This window comes from Cryptomeria japonica, chromosome 3 (genome assembly GCF_030272615.1).
Source record: "Cryptomeria japonica chromosome 3, Sugi_1.0, whole genome shotgun sequence".
NCBI lineage: Eukaryota > Viridiplantae > Streptophyta > Pinopsida > Cupressales > Cupressaceae > Cryptomeria > Cryptomeria japonica.
The window spans coordinates 397,213,394-397,228,823 of NC_081407.1; the positions used below are offsets into that span (position 1 = coordinate 397,213,394).

General features: G+C 35.9%; 1 protein-coding gene across 2 annotated transcripts in view; it reads left to right on the forward strand.

The window, feature by feature from the left end:
• Window positions 1–375: 375 nt before the first annotated feature.
• LOC131047868 (uncharacterized) overlaps window positions 376–15,430 on the forward strand; it is a 49,224-nt gene continuing 34,169 nt past the window's right edge. For both annotated transcript variants that reach the window (XM_057981662.2, XM_057981663.2), the window contains exon 1: window positions 376–1,079. In XM_057981662.2, coding sequence (XP_057837645.2) covers window positions 771–1,079 — 309 coding nt within the window. In that variant the 5' untranslated portion in view covers window positions 376–770. The remainder of the gene's footprint in view (window positions 1,080–15,430) is intronic.

Below are 15,430 nucleotides of genomic sequence, written 5' to 3' on the forward strand. Positions count from 1 at the left end.
GAATTATTTTATTTTGAAAAAAGTGTTTGTAATCATCCTAATCAAATCTAAATCATGATTTTTTATATAACTAGAGCAAATGTTTTAAAAAAGGACCCCACCTTATCAATTGACATTTTATAATATATAACAACCAAAAGGTACCTGACATTTTTTATAAAGATTTTTTTGTCAATTTATCGTTCAATTATGAATTGTACAATATTTTATAAGACAGACTTGTTCCATGTGATCCATTCAAATTGTTTTTTAACTTTATTATATTAAAAAATAATATAAAAACAGATTTAAAAAAAATTCTTAAAAACAGTTAAAAATTTGTTAATCACCGACTCACCATCTTTACATGATTACTAAGACAAAAGAGGAAAGGAAAACAAATCCAGATGAACAGTTCAGCGTGATTCGTTAAAAGTTCATACAAGGCCAATTTTTATGCCGCCACCGTCGCATCCTTCAGTTAGTGGGGAAAATCAAACGGCGTCCACATTCTCCCCTTGATAAATGCTAAGCTCACGACACATTTTCACCTGTTAAGTTCAAAATTTGAGTGGGAGACTCCCATGGAATGTGCAGTTCAATGGGAGAACAGCAAACAGTTATGCTATCAGTTTTCTGGTGAAATGCCCAAAAATTTGTTCAAAATGGTGTGATATGTAGAGGATTTGCGTGAGAAATGGCAGTGGAAGAAACAAGGCTTCTTTAATCAGATTTGCATGAGCAATGGCGGTGGAAGAAACAAGGCTTCTTTAATCAGATTTGCATGAGCAATGGCGGTGGAAGAAAAAGATGAAGTACAGTTAGAGTTTAAATCTGATGACAACGCATGGTACGATGTGTCTTTAAAAATAAAGGGTTCAGAGCTGTTGGTGCATTACCTTCAGTTTCCAGAAGAAGAGGATGACACGTTCCCTGTGGAGTATTTTAAGAGCGTGGAAGATTTCAGGTCGAGGTTTCGGTTTTCATCACAGCAGCTTCAAGACCAGAATTGTGGGAGAGTGAAAGGCCGCATGAATATTTGCGCTTCCTATGGCAAAGAAAACGAAGACATACGATTTTATAACGCCGTTGTGAAACGGGTCCGTTATATTTCTTTTTCAGTTGATGTTTTGTTTGTTCATAAAACTAATTTTTAATGTTAATGACAGGAATGCGGCTGCTTTAATGGCTTTGTGTGTTAGGTATTAGTTTCAGTTTTTCAGAAATTTTTGCTGCATTTTCTGTCTTAACTTTGTAGGATATGAATTAAGCACCCGCATTGTGTAGTTTCTGTTATTTGGATTCATTCTTCACGGTAAGATAATGTTTACTGTGAACTGGGCATGCATAGATATGTGTGAGTGCTGTTCCTAGGGTATCCTTTTGGTAAAACTGTTTCATTGCCACTTCTCCTTTTAAACTTTTGCCCTTTATTCTTATTCCATACCTATGCAGTACATTTCATTTCTCCCTTTGTAAGTGGTGTTAAATCTGGTTGGCTTTTGTTTAGAACTTCACCCAGAAATTAATCTTTTAGATTTTGGACTTCTTTGTTTTCGCTAAGAGTATGTTATGGTGGTTTTGAATTTATTTTTTCTTAATGTCAGAGGCGAGACTTTGCCTTAAATCAATTATGGCTAGGGTATTTGTGTAACCTTCTTTCAGTATGGCCAGGGTAGTTCCTTCCTTATTTGATCAGTTGCATTCCTGAGGTCTTTGGGGTCGTCCTACCTCCGACGATTTTCAAGTTTATTTGTTCTCTTATACTAAGCGTGGGTTGGGATGTGTTCCATGCAGGGGCTACTTTTTCCTCTTTTTGTGTACAGGTTTCAGAGGGCGAGTAATATCGTTTTGGTAAGCTTTAAATAGGGAAGCATAATGTTCATCTGAAGTACTGAAGTAGAAAGCTTTAAATAGGGAAGTATAGTGTTTATCTAAAGTACTTAAGTAACATTCTTCTTGGCCAAAGCCCTCGGTAACCCCTGAAGAGGGGGTTGGAAAGGGGATCTGGAAGAAAAAGGGGTAGGAGAGGGGATTTGGAAGAAATGAACGTCACTGTTAGCTAGGGAAGTATAGTGTTCATCTGAAGTCCTGAAGTAGCATTCTTCTTGGCCAAAGCCCTCGGTCAACCACTGAAGAGGGGGTTGGAAAGGGGGATCTGAAAGAAAAGGGGTAGGAGAGGGGATCTGGAAGAAATGAATGTCATTGTTAGCAATTTATTTTACAAGTTACCATTTCCGTTTGAATGATTCTTTTGGACAGATCTAGATGGAGTCTTCAATGGTGCTCTCGAATATGTCTTTGGGTTCCCTCGCTCAACTATCTCTTTCTTAGTTTCTTCCGTTGTATCCTCTTCACAAACTTCCTCATTTTGTTTAGTAAGAGTTTCTTCCGTTGTTTCCTCTTCTTCACAAACTTCCTCATTTTGTTTAACCGTTAACATCATCTTGCTAGCCACAAAATTACGTAGGTTTTTTATTGCAATAAGGGGAGGCAATTACAAGAGTCGGATATTTGAGGAGAGATTTAGACCAGCATTTCCTTTGCATGATGGAGAGGAAGACAAATCAATTTGGAGGCAAGTTTTGAAGGTTGTGAAGACTAAATTCCAAGTATGAAGTAGAAAATCGACATTGATTAAGAATACAAGATTTAAATTTGTATAAACATTATTATGCAATACATAATGATTAGAGCCATACATATCATTAATCTATTTAATAGTTAAAGTAAATGGTTTGTGATGTGTTTGCCCAATCTGGCCGCACCACATTATATCTTTTTTTAAAGTGCTTCTGAATGATTTTGCTTGAACAAAGTTGTCATGTTTAGTTAATGTGAATCGAGGTGGGATAGGATTTGTTGTTTGAGCAAGGGGAGAAGATATTTGCTTGAATCGACATACTAGAAAGTTGTATATTAATAGATGAGTTCGTTGAGATTAAAGAGGTCCTATTAATTAACCATACATGCGTAGATTTTTCATTTGCTACTAAGACCTTTGGATGCCTTCAAATCAAGATTCAGATGTCTTAAACACAATCATTACTTCTCATAAGTTGTTTCTTTTTTGTGGGATTGTGATTGTGTAGGATGAAAATGGAATGATAAAACTATTGTAAAACCAACAAAGATCCAACCGCAAATTAAGAATCCACAATACACCAATGAAAAACCTAAAACATGCAAAATATAAAAAACTTGAATGACTATACCATTCACATTCTTAGTAGGCTTTGATCTCCATTGTTTCCTATATCAATTGATCTTGATCTTGTTTGATATGGTTGCTCGTAGATTTTGTATTGTGCACAAGAGAGTTCAACAAATGATGGATTGTGGTTGTGTAGATGCTTGATCGCATGAGTTGGATAAACACATTAGTTGATTAGATTAGATTAGGTTAGGGTTGTGAAAGGATGAAGGAATCCTCTTATATAAAGAACATCTTAGAAAATGGAGGGAAAAGGTAATGAATTCATTAAATAAATAAAGATCTATTTAATTAATAGAAGAAGTGGTATCAATTAAATAAATAAAATATTTATTTAATTTAGGGAAAGGATAACTTAAATAAATAAAATATTTATTTAAAAAGGGAAAGACAAGAAAAGGATTAACGAATTAATTAAATAAATAGAAATCTATTTAATTAGTAGACGGTTTAGGATGAAATAATAAAATAAAATAATTAGGCTTAAGACAATTTTAGTTGTCTACAACGACAACTATTCATATGACATGTCGATGTTTTCATATTTTGCTCACATTTCAATCCATGTCTTTAGTGACCAAATATTAAATTTGAACTGCAGTAGTGCGAATGAAAGGAAGCACAACACTTATCAATTTCAGTATTGTGTTCCTCCTTATTGTATGTGTGTTATATATATGTGGAAGAGGGGTTAATTAGTGAAGAGATGTGTCTTCCCACTTGGGAAGACGCATCTCTTCCCTATGTGCCACTCATCACCCATTAACAGCCCGTTAACAATATTAACACAGCTTGTGAATCAACATGAAAGGGTGTGATCGGTCAAACATCATAATTCAGTTTAGATTTTAATATTGATTTGTTAACATACATACTAATAGTTAACATTTAATCAATGTATGACTGACGTTATATGAATTAACACTCCCTCTTAACTAGGGATGACACATTTCATGTTCGAGAAAACATCACAATTCATCCATTGATTGTGAAGAGAAAGAGATATCACACCATAGTGATATCCAAAGATGTGGTTCAACAATGAATATCAAGCATCATGATACTCACCATAACTCATAGTTATCAAGTAAGGTATGTGCACTGGCATCAAGTCACATGATGCCTACCATACTGATAATGATTCATGGCATGTCCACGAATATTATGTCCATAATATTCACCATGAAGATCTCTATCATAATTATGGTTTATTTAATGATACCAATCAACTGATATCTACCATAATGTCTCAGAGATATATACTATCATGACATGTCCACAGATATCAAGTCACATGATATCCATCAAGATAGATAAATTGATAATTGTAAAATCGTCACCTTACAATATCAATTTGAAACAATTGTTCATTATTGAAAAGTCGTCACCCTTCAATAATGTTCACAGGAGGGCCCATGAAGTCATGGAGTCACACACATGACAAATAAAAGAGTTTACACATTAAACATCTTAAATATATTAGTATATTAGAATAAATGAGACTCTATCTCAAAATTAAATAACATTTTCAACAATACCAAGTTTATCTCTAAAGTGTTCAATTTTGATCCTGGAGAGAGACTTGGTAAGAATGTCTGCAATCTGATCACTTGTACTAATATAATTCAGTGGGATCACATTCCTTTCCACCATATCTCGAACATAGTGATAAGGACCCTATCATGAAATACTGGATTCATTGAAAGCTTGATGCAACTTTGATTGTCACAAAGATGACAGTGTGGTTTAGGGGCTGACCAAACAGTCCTACAAGCAATTTCCAAAGCCATACTGCTTCTCTTGCTCCCATGGAGGCTGCAATGTATTCAACTTCTGTAGAACTCTGAGCAATTGAAGACTGTTTTCTACATATCCATGAGATCATTCCTGATCCTAAACTGAAGCAACATCCTGATGTGCTTTTCTTGTCAACTATGCTTCCAGCCCAATCAGAATCAGTGAATCCATGTAGGTCAAGGTCTACATGTTTATATTTCAGACCAAAACCAATAGTTCCCCGAAGATATCTCAGAATATGCTTTGCAGCAACAAGATGTATTTTCTTAGGTTCACACATGAATTGACTTAGTGTATTAACAACATAACATATATGTCTTGTGTTTACCAAATACATCAGAGATCCAATAATCTGTCTGTAGAGAGTAGGATCTGCAAACTCTGATTTTGCAGCTGTTTCCTTTAGCTTGTGCATATTTGTCTCCATAGGTGTGGTCATGGATCTACAATCCATCATTCCAAATCTCTTGACTATATCAATGGTGTATTTTCTTTGATTAAGGATCATACCATTTGCCTGCTGCCAAACTTCCAGTCCAAGGAAGTAGTGAAGAATTCCTAAATCCAAGGAAGTAGTGAAAAATTCCTAAATCCTTCATATCAAACTCAGAGGCTAATTCTTTCTTACACCGAGAAAAACGATTATCCTCTCCTGTGATTAGTAGATCATCAATATATAAGAATTAATAATTCACCATTGATTACCTTGTAGTAGAGATTTGGATCTGTTTCATTCTTGGAAAACCCTAATTCCAAGAGATAGTGATCAATTCTTTCACACCATGCTCTGGGGGCCTGTTTCAGTCCATATAGGGCTTTCTTTAATCTGCAGACATGTGATTCAGCCTTATGAATCACAAAACCTTCAGGTTACTCCAAATAAACTTCTTCAATCTTACGATTCTGAAAAGCAGTCTTAACATCCATTTGATGGACTTTCCATCCTTTAGATGTTGCAATAGCCAAAACTATTCGGACAGAAGTGTATCTGGCAACAGGAGTAAATGTCTCTTCATAGTCAATGCCTTCTTTCTGTGAGAAACCTCTGGCAACAAACTTTGCTTTGTGCTTCTCAATGGTGCCATCTGTTGCATGTTTGATTTTGAAGAGCCATTTAGAAGATATCACAAATTTGCCTTTAGGCCTAGGCACAATATCCCAGACATTATTTTTTAGAATTGACTGATACTCTTCTGACATAGCATCTTTCCAAACTTGATGCTTGAGAGCATCTCCAACATAGGAAGGTTCTGCATTAATGGTCTCACTCATCAAGGCAACATAACTGGAAAATAGGTTAGGTCTCTTACTTTCTCTGAAGCTCCCCTTCGGAGCAGCATAATTTTCAGCTTCTTGAAGCATCTTTTTAGCCCAAAGTGGTCTCTTCCTAGTTTCGGGATAATGTTCTTCCAAAGGTAAGTCTTGGTTTTCAGGGGTCTCCCTCTAAATCTCAGGGGTGGGATCCTCATCCATGCTTGTAGGAGGATCTTGGTTTTCTAATTCTTTAGAGCTTTTGGACCTCCTGAATGCTATGTCTTCTTCAAAGATGACATCTCTGCTTAGTTCAATTTGCTTTTGTCCAGGTATGTATACTCTGTAAGCCTTAGAGGTTTCACTGTACCCAACAAATACCCCTTTTTTTCCAGAAGGTTCTAATTTTGATCTCTTTTCTTTGGGAACACGAATATAGACTGGACACCCAAAGATCTGGAGATGACTTATGTCAGGTTTGTTACCAGTAAAGGCTTCTTCAGGGGTTTTATTATCAAGAAGTGAATGAGGACATCTATTTTGAATGTACACAACTGTCCTAGATGCTTCAACCCAAAATGAGGTTTCTATATTTTGGTCAAACAACATAGCCCTAGTAGCTTCTACTATAGTCTTATTCTTTCTTTCAACTACCCCATTTTGTTGTGGGTTATATAAGGTACAATTAACTCCCTCCTAATCCCAACATTTATACAATAATCTTTAAACATATCAGAAGTGTATTCCCCCCCATTGTCTGTTCTTAAGGTTATGATTTTCCTACTGCCATGTTTTCTGCAAGAGCTTTGAATTCTTTAAATTTAGAAAGGATTTCTTCAGACTCTTTGTACCTCAAAAAATATATCCAGGTCTTCCTAGAATAATCATCTACAAATATTACATAATATAAAAATCCTCCTAAGGAGGGTACAAACATGGGTCCACATATATCAGAATGAACTAATTCTAATACATTTTTGGATTTACTGTTCCTAGAATTGAAAGACCCTTTAGAATTCTTTCCCAAGGCACACCCCTTGCATGCTCCTTTAGAATTGTGACTTAGCTTGGGTAAGCCAATCACCATCTTCTCTATCTTTGGTAGGGCATGGAAATGAAGGTGCCCTAATCTTCTATGCCAAAGTTCATTCGAATCTGGAGTCTCATGAATCAAGGCTTGAGGTGGAGTGGTGCAAAGTTTGTAGAGGCTCCCTTGTCTTACTTCAATGGTGTGGGCTTTCTTGATGGTGGAGTTCTTTGGCCAAGCAAGTACCTTTCCTTCCATAAAGGTTAATCTGTAACCCTTATCTTCAAGTGCAGAAACCGAGACAAGGTTTCTCTTTATACCAGGTACAAATAGAACTCCAGTTAGCTGTAGGGATATGCCTGACTTTAGGTTGATATTGCAGGTTCCTATTCCCATAACTAGATAATTTGAGTCATCACCAATTGTCACTTCTTCATTTGAATTTTCCACAAGTGTATCTAGGTGCTCATGAAATCCAGTGATGTGTCGAGATGCTCCGCTGTCTATCACCCATGTGTTGGAACTGGAGGTGACTTGACTAGAGAGGGCTGAGTAGAAGACTAGTCTCTCAGAATCACTCCCTTTCTTAACTTCTACCATTGAAGCCTGTTGCTTGATCCTGTCTGGACATTTCATTGCATAGTGCCCATATTGGTCACATCTGAAACATTGTACTTCAGACATGTCTCTCTTCTTCTTTGAAGACCTCTTTCCATTTGAGACGTTGTCCCTCTTTCTCTTAACTTTCTTCTTTCCTTTCTTGTGGGAATTAGAGTTTAGAACTTGAATGTCTTCATTACCATTGTTTTGTTTTATTCCTCTAGTGACAAGCTGAGATTCCTCTTGAATGCAATCGGTTTTCAATCTATCAAACTTAGGAAATTTAGAACGAGCATTGATTCCTTGATTGAACTATTCCCACGAGGTAGGAAGTCCATTTAGGGCCATCATAGCAAGTTCTTTGTTGTCCACTAGATGTCCAATAGTGGATAGTTGATCCCTAAGCTCAGTGATCCTCAAGAAATAGGATGTAACTTTCTCTTCTTTATTCATCTTTATATGGTGTAGTTGATTCTTCAAGGTGAGAGCCCTGCTAGTGTTGTTAATTTCATAAATGTCAGCTAGGGATTTGAACATTTGAAAAGTCGTCTCATATTTAGAAATAACTGGCAGAATGTGGTCTCTCACGGAATCCACAATTATCTTAAGAGCCTTCTCACTATCCTTGCTCCACTGAATTTTCTCCGTATCATCAGAGGGTTCAGGAATTTCACTTTTGACATTGGAGTCAATTTTATTTTCTTTCAAAACAACCATGATCCTGAATTTCCAAGATACAAAATTTGATGCTCCATCTAGTCGATCTTCAAACCTATCTGTGGTTGCCATTAGGATTATAGGAATGTGATCTACTAAGAGCCGGGTGAATGTCTATAAGATCGTTATAGAATTTAATTTGATCTTCCTTAACTTAGCTCTGATACCATGTTAAGATTATTTAAATTCTGTGATCAAGAGGATAGAAGAGATGAAGATATAGTCTAGAATTAAATTTGAACTGCAGTAGTGCGAATGAAAGGAAGCACAACACTTATCAATTTCAGTATTGTGTTCCTCTTTATTGTATGTGTGTTATATATATGTGGAAGAGGGGTTAAGTAGTGAAGAGATATGTCTTCCCATGTGGGGAAGACACATCTCTTCCCTACGTGCCACTCATCACCCGTTAACAACCCGTTAACAATATTAACACAACCATTAATAACATAGCCCGATAACAATTTAAGATCATCGTTGATCGTGAGGAACACAATTATGAATCGTTTATCATAGCCTGTCAACATGAAAGGGTGTGACCTGTCAAACATCATAATTCGGTTTAGATTTTAATATTGATTTGTTAACATACATACTAATAGTTAACATGTAATCAATGTATCGGAATTATGAAATTGTACGACTGAGGTTATATGAATTAACAGAGATCAGCCGTAACGTTTTGATATCTGGTCATCCACCTCTCCAATGTCTTTATCTTTTCAATGAATTCATATCTATGCTTATCAGGCATTGCAAATAGAATGCTATGTGAATGGCCTTCGATTTATAGATATTACAACAAATTTCTTCTACTTGTAGCGGGTTGACTTAGTAGTGCGATCTTTATAGTGCAAAATTAGGAAGCTAATATGTTAGTCTTTGCATGCATTGTCTTTGATACTAGAGAACACTTATTATTTAGAAATGAATGTATAGGTGAACATAAATAGAGAAGGAAATGTTAATAACAATAAGAAGCAAATAATACCTAAGTGTCTATCTAGCAGTGACATCTAGTATTAGATTTGTAGAGGCAATCACTGTTGAACTTATCAATTGTATACCTATATAAAAGGATAGATGCTAGGTATATTCTTATGTTGGTTTTAAAAGTGAATTTCACAAGATCTATATTTTGTTACGGTTGATCTATATTTAGTGAATTTCACGAAATATGATTAACAGATTATGGATCTCTAGGGTGGCGTGAGGGAAAATTTCAAGTACACCAACCCGCAATGGATATCGTGGGCTAGGGGGCAAATGAGTGCCCTTGGGCTTGAGTTTTCTCCTCAAGTACGCCAACCCACAATGGATGGACTAAGCCCTGCCCATGCTCTCGTAGTACAAGGGAATCTCCCCTTGAGACTGTGTTTTGCATACATTCCCCACAAATTCCTAATAAGACTATCAAAGGAAGATTGCATAATAGGGAATTGATTCGAGAAGGATATTACTCTCTATATATTGATATAATGTTGAGAATTAGTGTTATGACTAACAATATAAAGTTTGAAATTGAATTATGTTCTTGAGATTGGAGTTGGAATTGTATTTTTGGTAAAATTGTAGGTGGAGCCGTAGGAGGGACATTACAGTGGTATCAAAGCCTTGATTTTGCCAACCTGAGGATTAAGAAAAGTAGTTGATGCAATCAAGCCAAAGAACTCAAAAGGCATTAGAGAGAGAATGAAGGAAACTTACAAGAAGCAATAACTTTCCTCAAAATATACAATGGGTGAATGAATGGGAGATGAGTTGAGGGCTTTCATAGAGCAAAATTAGAAAACCCAATTACTTAAAGTAAATAAGACTCCCCAACATACTTAGGAAGAGTTATTGTGTCCTAGGCTAACTAGACCAACATGCTTACCTAGAGAAGACTCCCCAAGGATCAACACCTAGGCTATGGAGAATTCTTACATGACATGACATGACACACATCGCAAACTAGACCTAGGTGTTGATCCTTGGGGTATTCTTGATGTGTGTCCTAGGCTAACTAGACCAACATCCTTGGGGAGTCTTCTCTAGGTAAGAATGTCGGTCCTAGGCTAACTAGACCAACATGCTTGAATTAATTAAAGTAAATAAGGATCTAAGGGTCCCAACATACTTGGGAAGAGTTATTGTGTCCTAATTGTGGGGATATCTCCATTGACTCTTTAGTCTTTACACTTTATTTATATTCCCTCACGTCGTACAAGATTTGCTTAATCATTTTACCCAATAATATTATTGATTGATGAACAGATCATAGATGAGACACATAGTAATATTGGAATTGAAATTGGAATTATTCAATCTAAAGGTTGGAAGCCGCTGAAGCAAACTCTATGATTTAGAACCCAATGCTATAAATTGATTAGATCTATTTCTTATGATCTAGGAACACTCTTCAGTTAACAAGATTGAACTCAACATCAAATCTTGAAAGGTGTTAGAATGGAAATCTCGCTTTTAAAGTTCCTTTTGAAAGTCAAACGAGAGTGTTTGAAATGCCAAACGAATAAATCGGACTTATTCTGTAGGGAACTAAGTGATGAACTTTTTCAAATTAATGGGAAGTTTTAGTCAAGTTGCCCATCCGAGTACCTAGCAATAGATTCCAACTCCACAATAGATATGTGTGTCATGCTTCTAACCTCATCTTAATATATGGAAATTTCCTCTTCTTACCTCGCCTCAATGAAATAAATCAAAACGAATTCCTAGTAGATGCAACAATTGAATTTCCGATTAATCATCCCTCATTTGGGTCAAACTATGCTATTACTAGATAAGAGAACTTATTTTGAGTCATTGATATTTCAAATTCCAAACTCTTGTTCACATTATTGAGGATCATTGGGATACCCACCTTGAAGTTAAGGCAAAAACATATCTTTCAAAGTAGCATAGTAGAGGGTGAATTGTGGGATAGGTCTTCATAAAAGCAAGTTGCAAAGTCCAAAGCCTTTTTATATTGGGACTCATCTTGAACACTCTCTCCATGATCATTCCACAATTGCTTGAGGACAAGCTATCTTGGGAAGGGTGAATTGTTATGCCTTGCTTGAATTCTGGATCACAACCTTAAATAATAAAAAAAATCGAATATATTGAATTTATGAGATATGGCTGACACACAGTATAGATCATAGTTGGACTACTCGCCAAATTCTGGATCACAACCCTAAATAATAAAAAAATCGAATATATCGAATTTATGAGATATGGCTGACACACAGTATAGATCATAGTTGGACTACTCACCAAAAACTTGGCGAGTAGTTAAAAATTCGTGAGTTTTTCTTCAGGGCGAGTTTTTATGACTTTTACTCCCTATAAAAATTTGCCGAGTTCTTGTGAAAATCTCGTCGAGTTTTTGACGATTTTTTCACAAAATCTCGGCAAGTTTCTATAGAAAACTTGTCTGCATTCAAAAGAGGCCCAAACATGTCAAAAAATTATCTAATTTGTTTTTTTTTCGAGTTAGTCTCATTCTCTTCATCAAAATATATACATCAAAATATATACATGAAATATAACATTTAAGTATAAGTCATGACTTATACTTTAAGTTATATTTCATGTATGTATTGGCAAGATGTTTGAGAGTGGTTTCAGATCTCTAGGAGTTACAATGCAAATTCTAGGTTTTAGAAGATATTTTAAATTTTCAGACAGTTAAATTTCAGTAATCAGTATGCTCCTATCAACATTCTCTCCCTCTCTCGATCTCACTCACTTTATTTGCCTCGAATTTTAGACCTATCTATCTCCCTATCACTCTTCTTCTATCCCCTCTCTACCACTCTCCATCTCTCTCTCCTCTCTCCCCCAAGATCTAGACCTATCTCTCTACCCCTCTCTTTCTCACTCTCAAACCCCCGTGAGGGGAGCTACCCTCAACCTGATTTTATTTTGTAGATGCCCTCAAAATCTTATTTTAACCTTGTAGTTCGTCGAGTTGTGAGCGCAATTGGAGCTTGTTTGAGGCCATCCACATGAAGAAGAGCAAGTTAGCTAAAAAACGCCTAAATGACTTTGTCTTTATGCAACATAATCTTTGGTTGCGCATAAGGAAGGTAGAGGAAGCATCAGTTGGTCCAATTGATCTGGATGATATAGATCCTTACAATGATTGGACATCGCAGGAGCAACCTCTATTGTTTACAGAGGATGACATCAATGATTTGGAGAGGCAGGCTACGGAGGAGGGGGGTGGATTTTGTTTCACACTGGATGACATTGAGGAGGATGAGGAGTCATTGCCAGTGCCAAGTGCAACTAGAGGTAGAGCTACATCTAGGATGGAGGATGAGCCACAGCCTGAGCCAATCATATCGAGCGAGGGGACACAATCACACCCACAACAAACTTCTAGGACTAGACCGTCTAGTTCTACCTCCCCCGTAGTTTTTACTAGAGTTGGGAAAAGGAAGATGTAATTGTATTGATTTATTTACTTTTAGTTCTACAAAAACTATTTACTATTTTGGCTCCAGCCATCAATATTCCTCATGAGGATGTGATTTTGTACGCACTTTGTGTTTAAATATATCTAGACTCAGCGTGTTTCTTTTGTGTTCTCATTTATTGACTCATGGGATGCATCTTCTCATTGAATTTTGCAAAAAAAATGCATTTCTAATTAAATTTAAGCAATTTTTTAAGTTCTCGAGTTTTTGTTTCGGGGCTTGGTGAGTTTTTGGTTTTGGTGAGTAGTTCAACTATGGTATAAATAATTAAAATTTGGCTAAGAGATGGCCGACCCATATAAGTAATATTAAATTTGGCCATGACTATTGAAAAAAGGGCCAACTCAAACTGAATTAAACCATGATTGAGGACCGACTTGGTTAAGAGCAATTATGAGCAATGTTCAAATAATAATATTTTCTTAAGGGAGCCAATTGGGATTTGTTAAGGCAACACTCAATTTTGAAGAGTTGCAACTCTTGCTAAGGGAAAGGGGACGTTTTTTAGAGGTATGATCCTATCCTATGAAAGATATAAAAGGAAGGAGATCTCATTGAGGGAAGGCATCAATTGATTGAATGAATAAAATCTGATTGGGATCAAGTGAAGAAAATAGGCAGATGAGGAGATAAATGTAAAGGAATAAGTAAATCAAGTAAAGAGATTTAAAAGACTAATAAATATAATCTATTATTCCAGCTTAAAATTAGAATAATAATTTATTGCAAGTAGGTGTACAATATGATATTAGAAATTTGTATGGTGTGATTTATGAATAAATAATGTAGGATGATGATATTATATGTGTTTTATAACTATAAACTAACTATAGCCTCCTTGACATAGTCTATTTGTAATCGAAATGAAATGAATTGCAAATAGGAAGGTGTATTCAGACTTTTGAGTCATGGGTGGTGAGAGAGTTGTCCTACCTTGTAGCAAGCACGCCACTTTGAGTTGTAGGCTTGTGGGCTGTGAGGCGAATGAGTGTTCTCGGGCTTGTTGAGGAAGGTGATCCTCATGCATCTTTTCAAGCACTCATGGGTTGGGAGGCAAATGAGTGCTCTTGGGGAGGGTGTGATATTTCCAAGGTGGCTTGAGGGATGGAGTAAGCGCTACCCTTGCTCTCGCAGTTAAAGGGAATCTCCCCTTGAGATTGTGATTTGCATACATCCTCCACAAATTCCTCATAATAAGATTGTGATTTGCATACATCCCCCACAAATTCCTAATAATAAGACTATAAAAGGAAGAGTGCTTAATAGTGAATTGATCTAAGAGAGATGTGTGTATGTGTGTGTGTGTGATATCAAGAATTTAGTGCTATGACTAACAATATTGTATAGAATAAAGTTTAAAATTGAATTATGCTTTTGAGATTGTAGTTGGAATTGTATTTTGGTAAAATTACTGGTAGTGCCATAGGAGGGACATTACAATGTGCTCGAGGGAGATATATGTTGGGAATTTTTGTCAGGGTTGTCTTGACGGTTTGTACTTTATGTACTCTATGTATTTGATTTTGTGGTCTAATGTAAAGGAATTTGTTCCTTGTGTTTTGCCTTGTTATTGGCTTATTGTCGGTCCATTTTTGAACTTGGCCAAATTTAAACTTTAAAGTCCTAGTTCATAGTTAGCTTGCTAAAAATTTTTAACTTCCAAACTTATGAAAATGGCCGACTTCCCAACAATGGTTCTAAACTTGTGAAAATTCCCGATTTCTTGATAATGGTTATAAACTTATGAAAATGGCTGACTTCCTGACAATGGTTCTAAACTTGTGAAAATTCCCAACTTCCCAACATCACTGATTCACAAGTCTAAAAATGCATCCGAAAAAAGTTGCAAATTTCTTAAATCTGAAAGCAACCCATCCACCTAATATTTTGGTCTCAAATGTTCCCAGTTTTAATTTTATGGCCATACAAACTCATATGATATGTTATTTTAATATTTTCTCTATGGAGCGATATGGTTGGCAGGGTTAGTTTACAAAGGAAGTACCTCAAGTTTGTGAGTAGTTCAAAAATGGTTAAAAACCCATGTTTTATTTTAATTATCATAATCGCTCATAAACTTTTATGGCCCCAGGATGCTCGGTTAACCCACAGTGAATTTACTCTAAAGTAGTTGCAGGAGAAATTAAAAAAAATTCTCAATTTTTCTATAATTTATGTACAATAATTTAAAACATTTGAAGATGTTTTAAATCTTTTGAGAGTAGTAATTTAAGGGGAATGTGAAAGACTTATTTCATTCTTTTAAAAAGAAGCAGTTACAGAAACTGAAAAGGCTTATTGGAGAGTCTTTATATATGTAATTAACAGATTATGAAAGGGAGAAAAGGGGAGAAGGCAACATAGTTTTCTTTTCTGCAC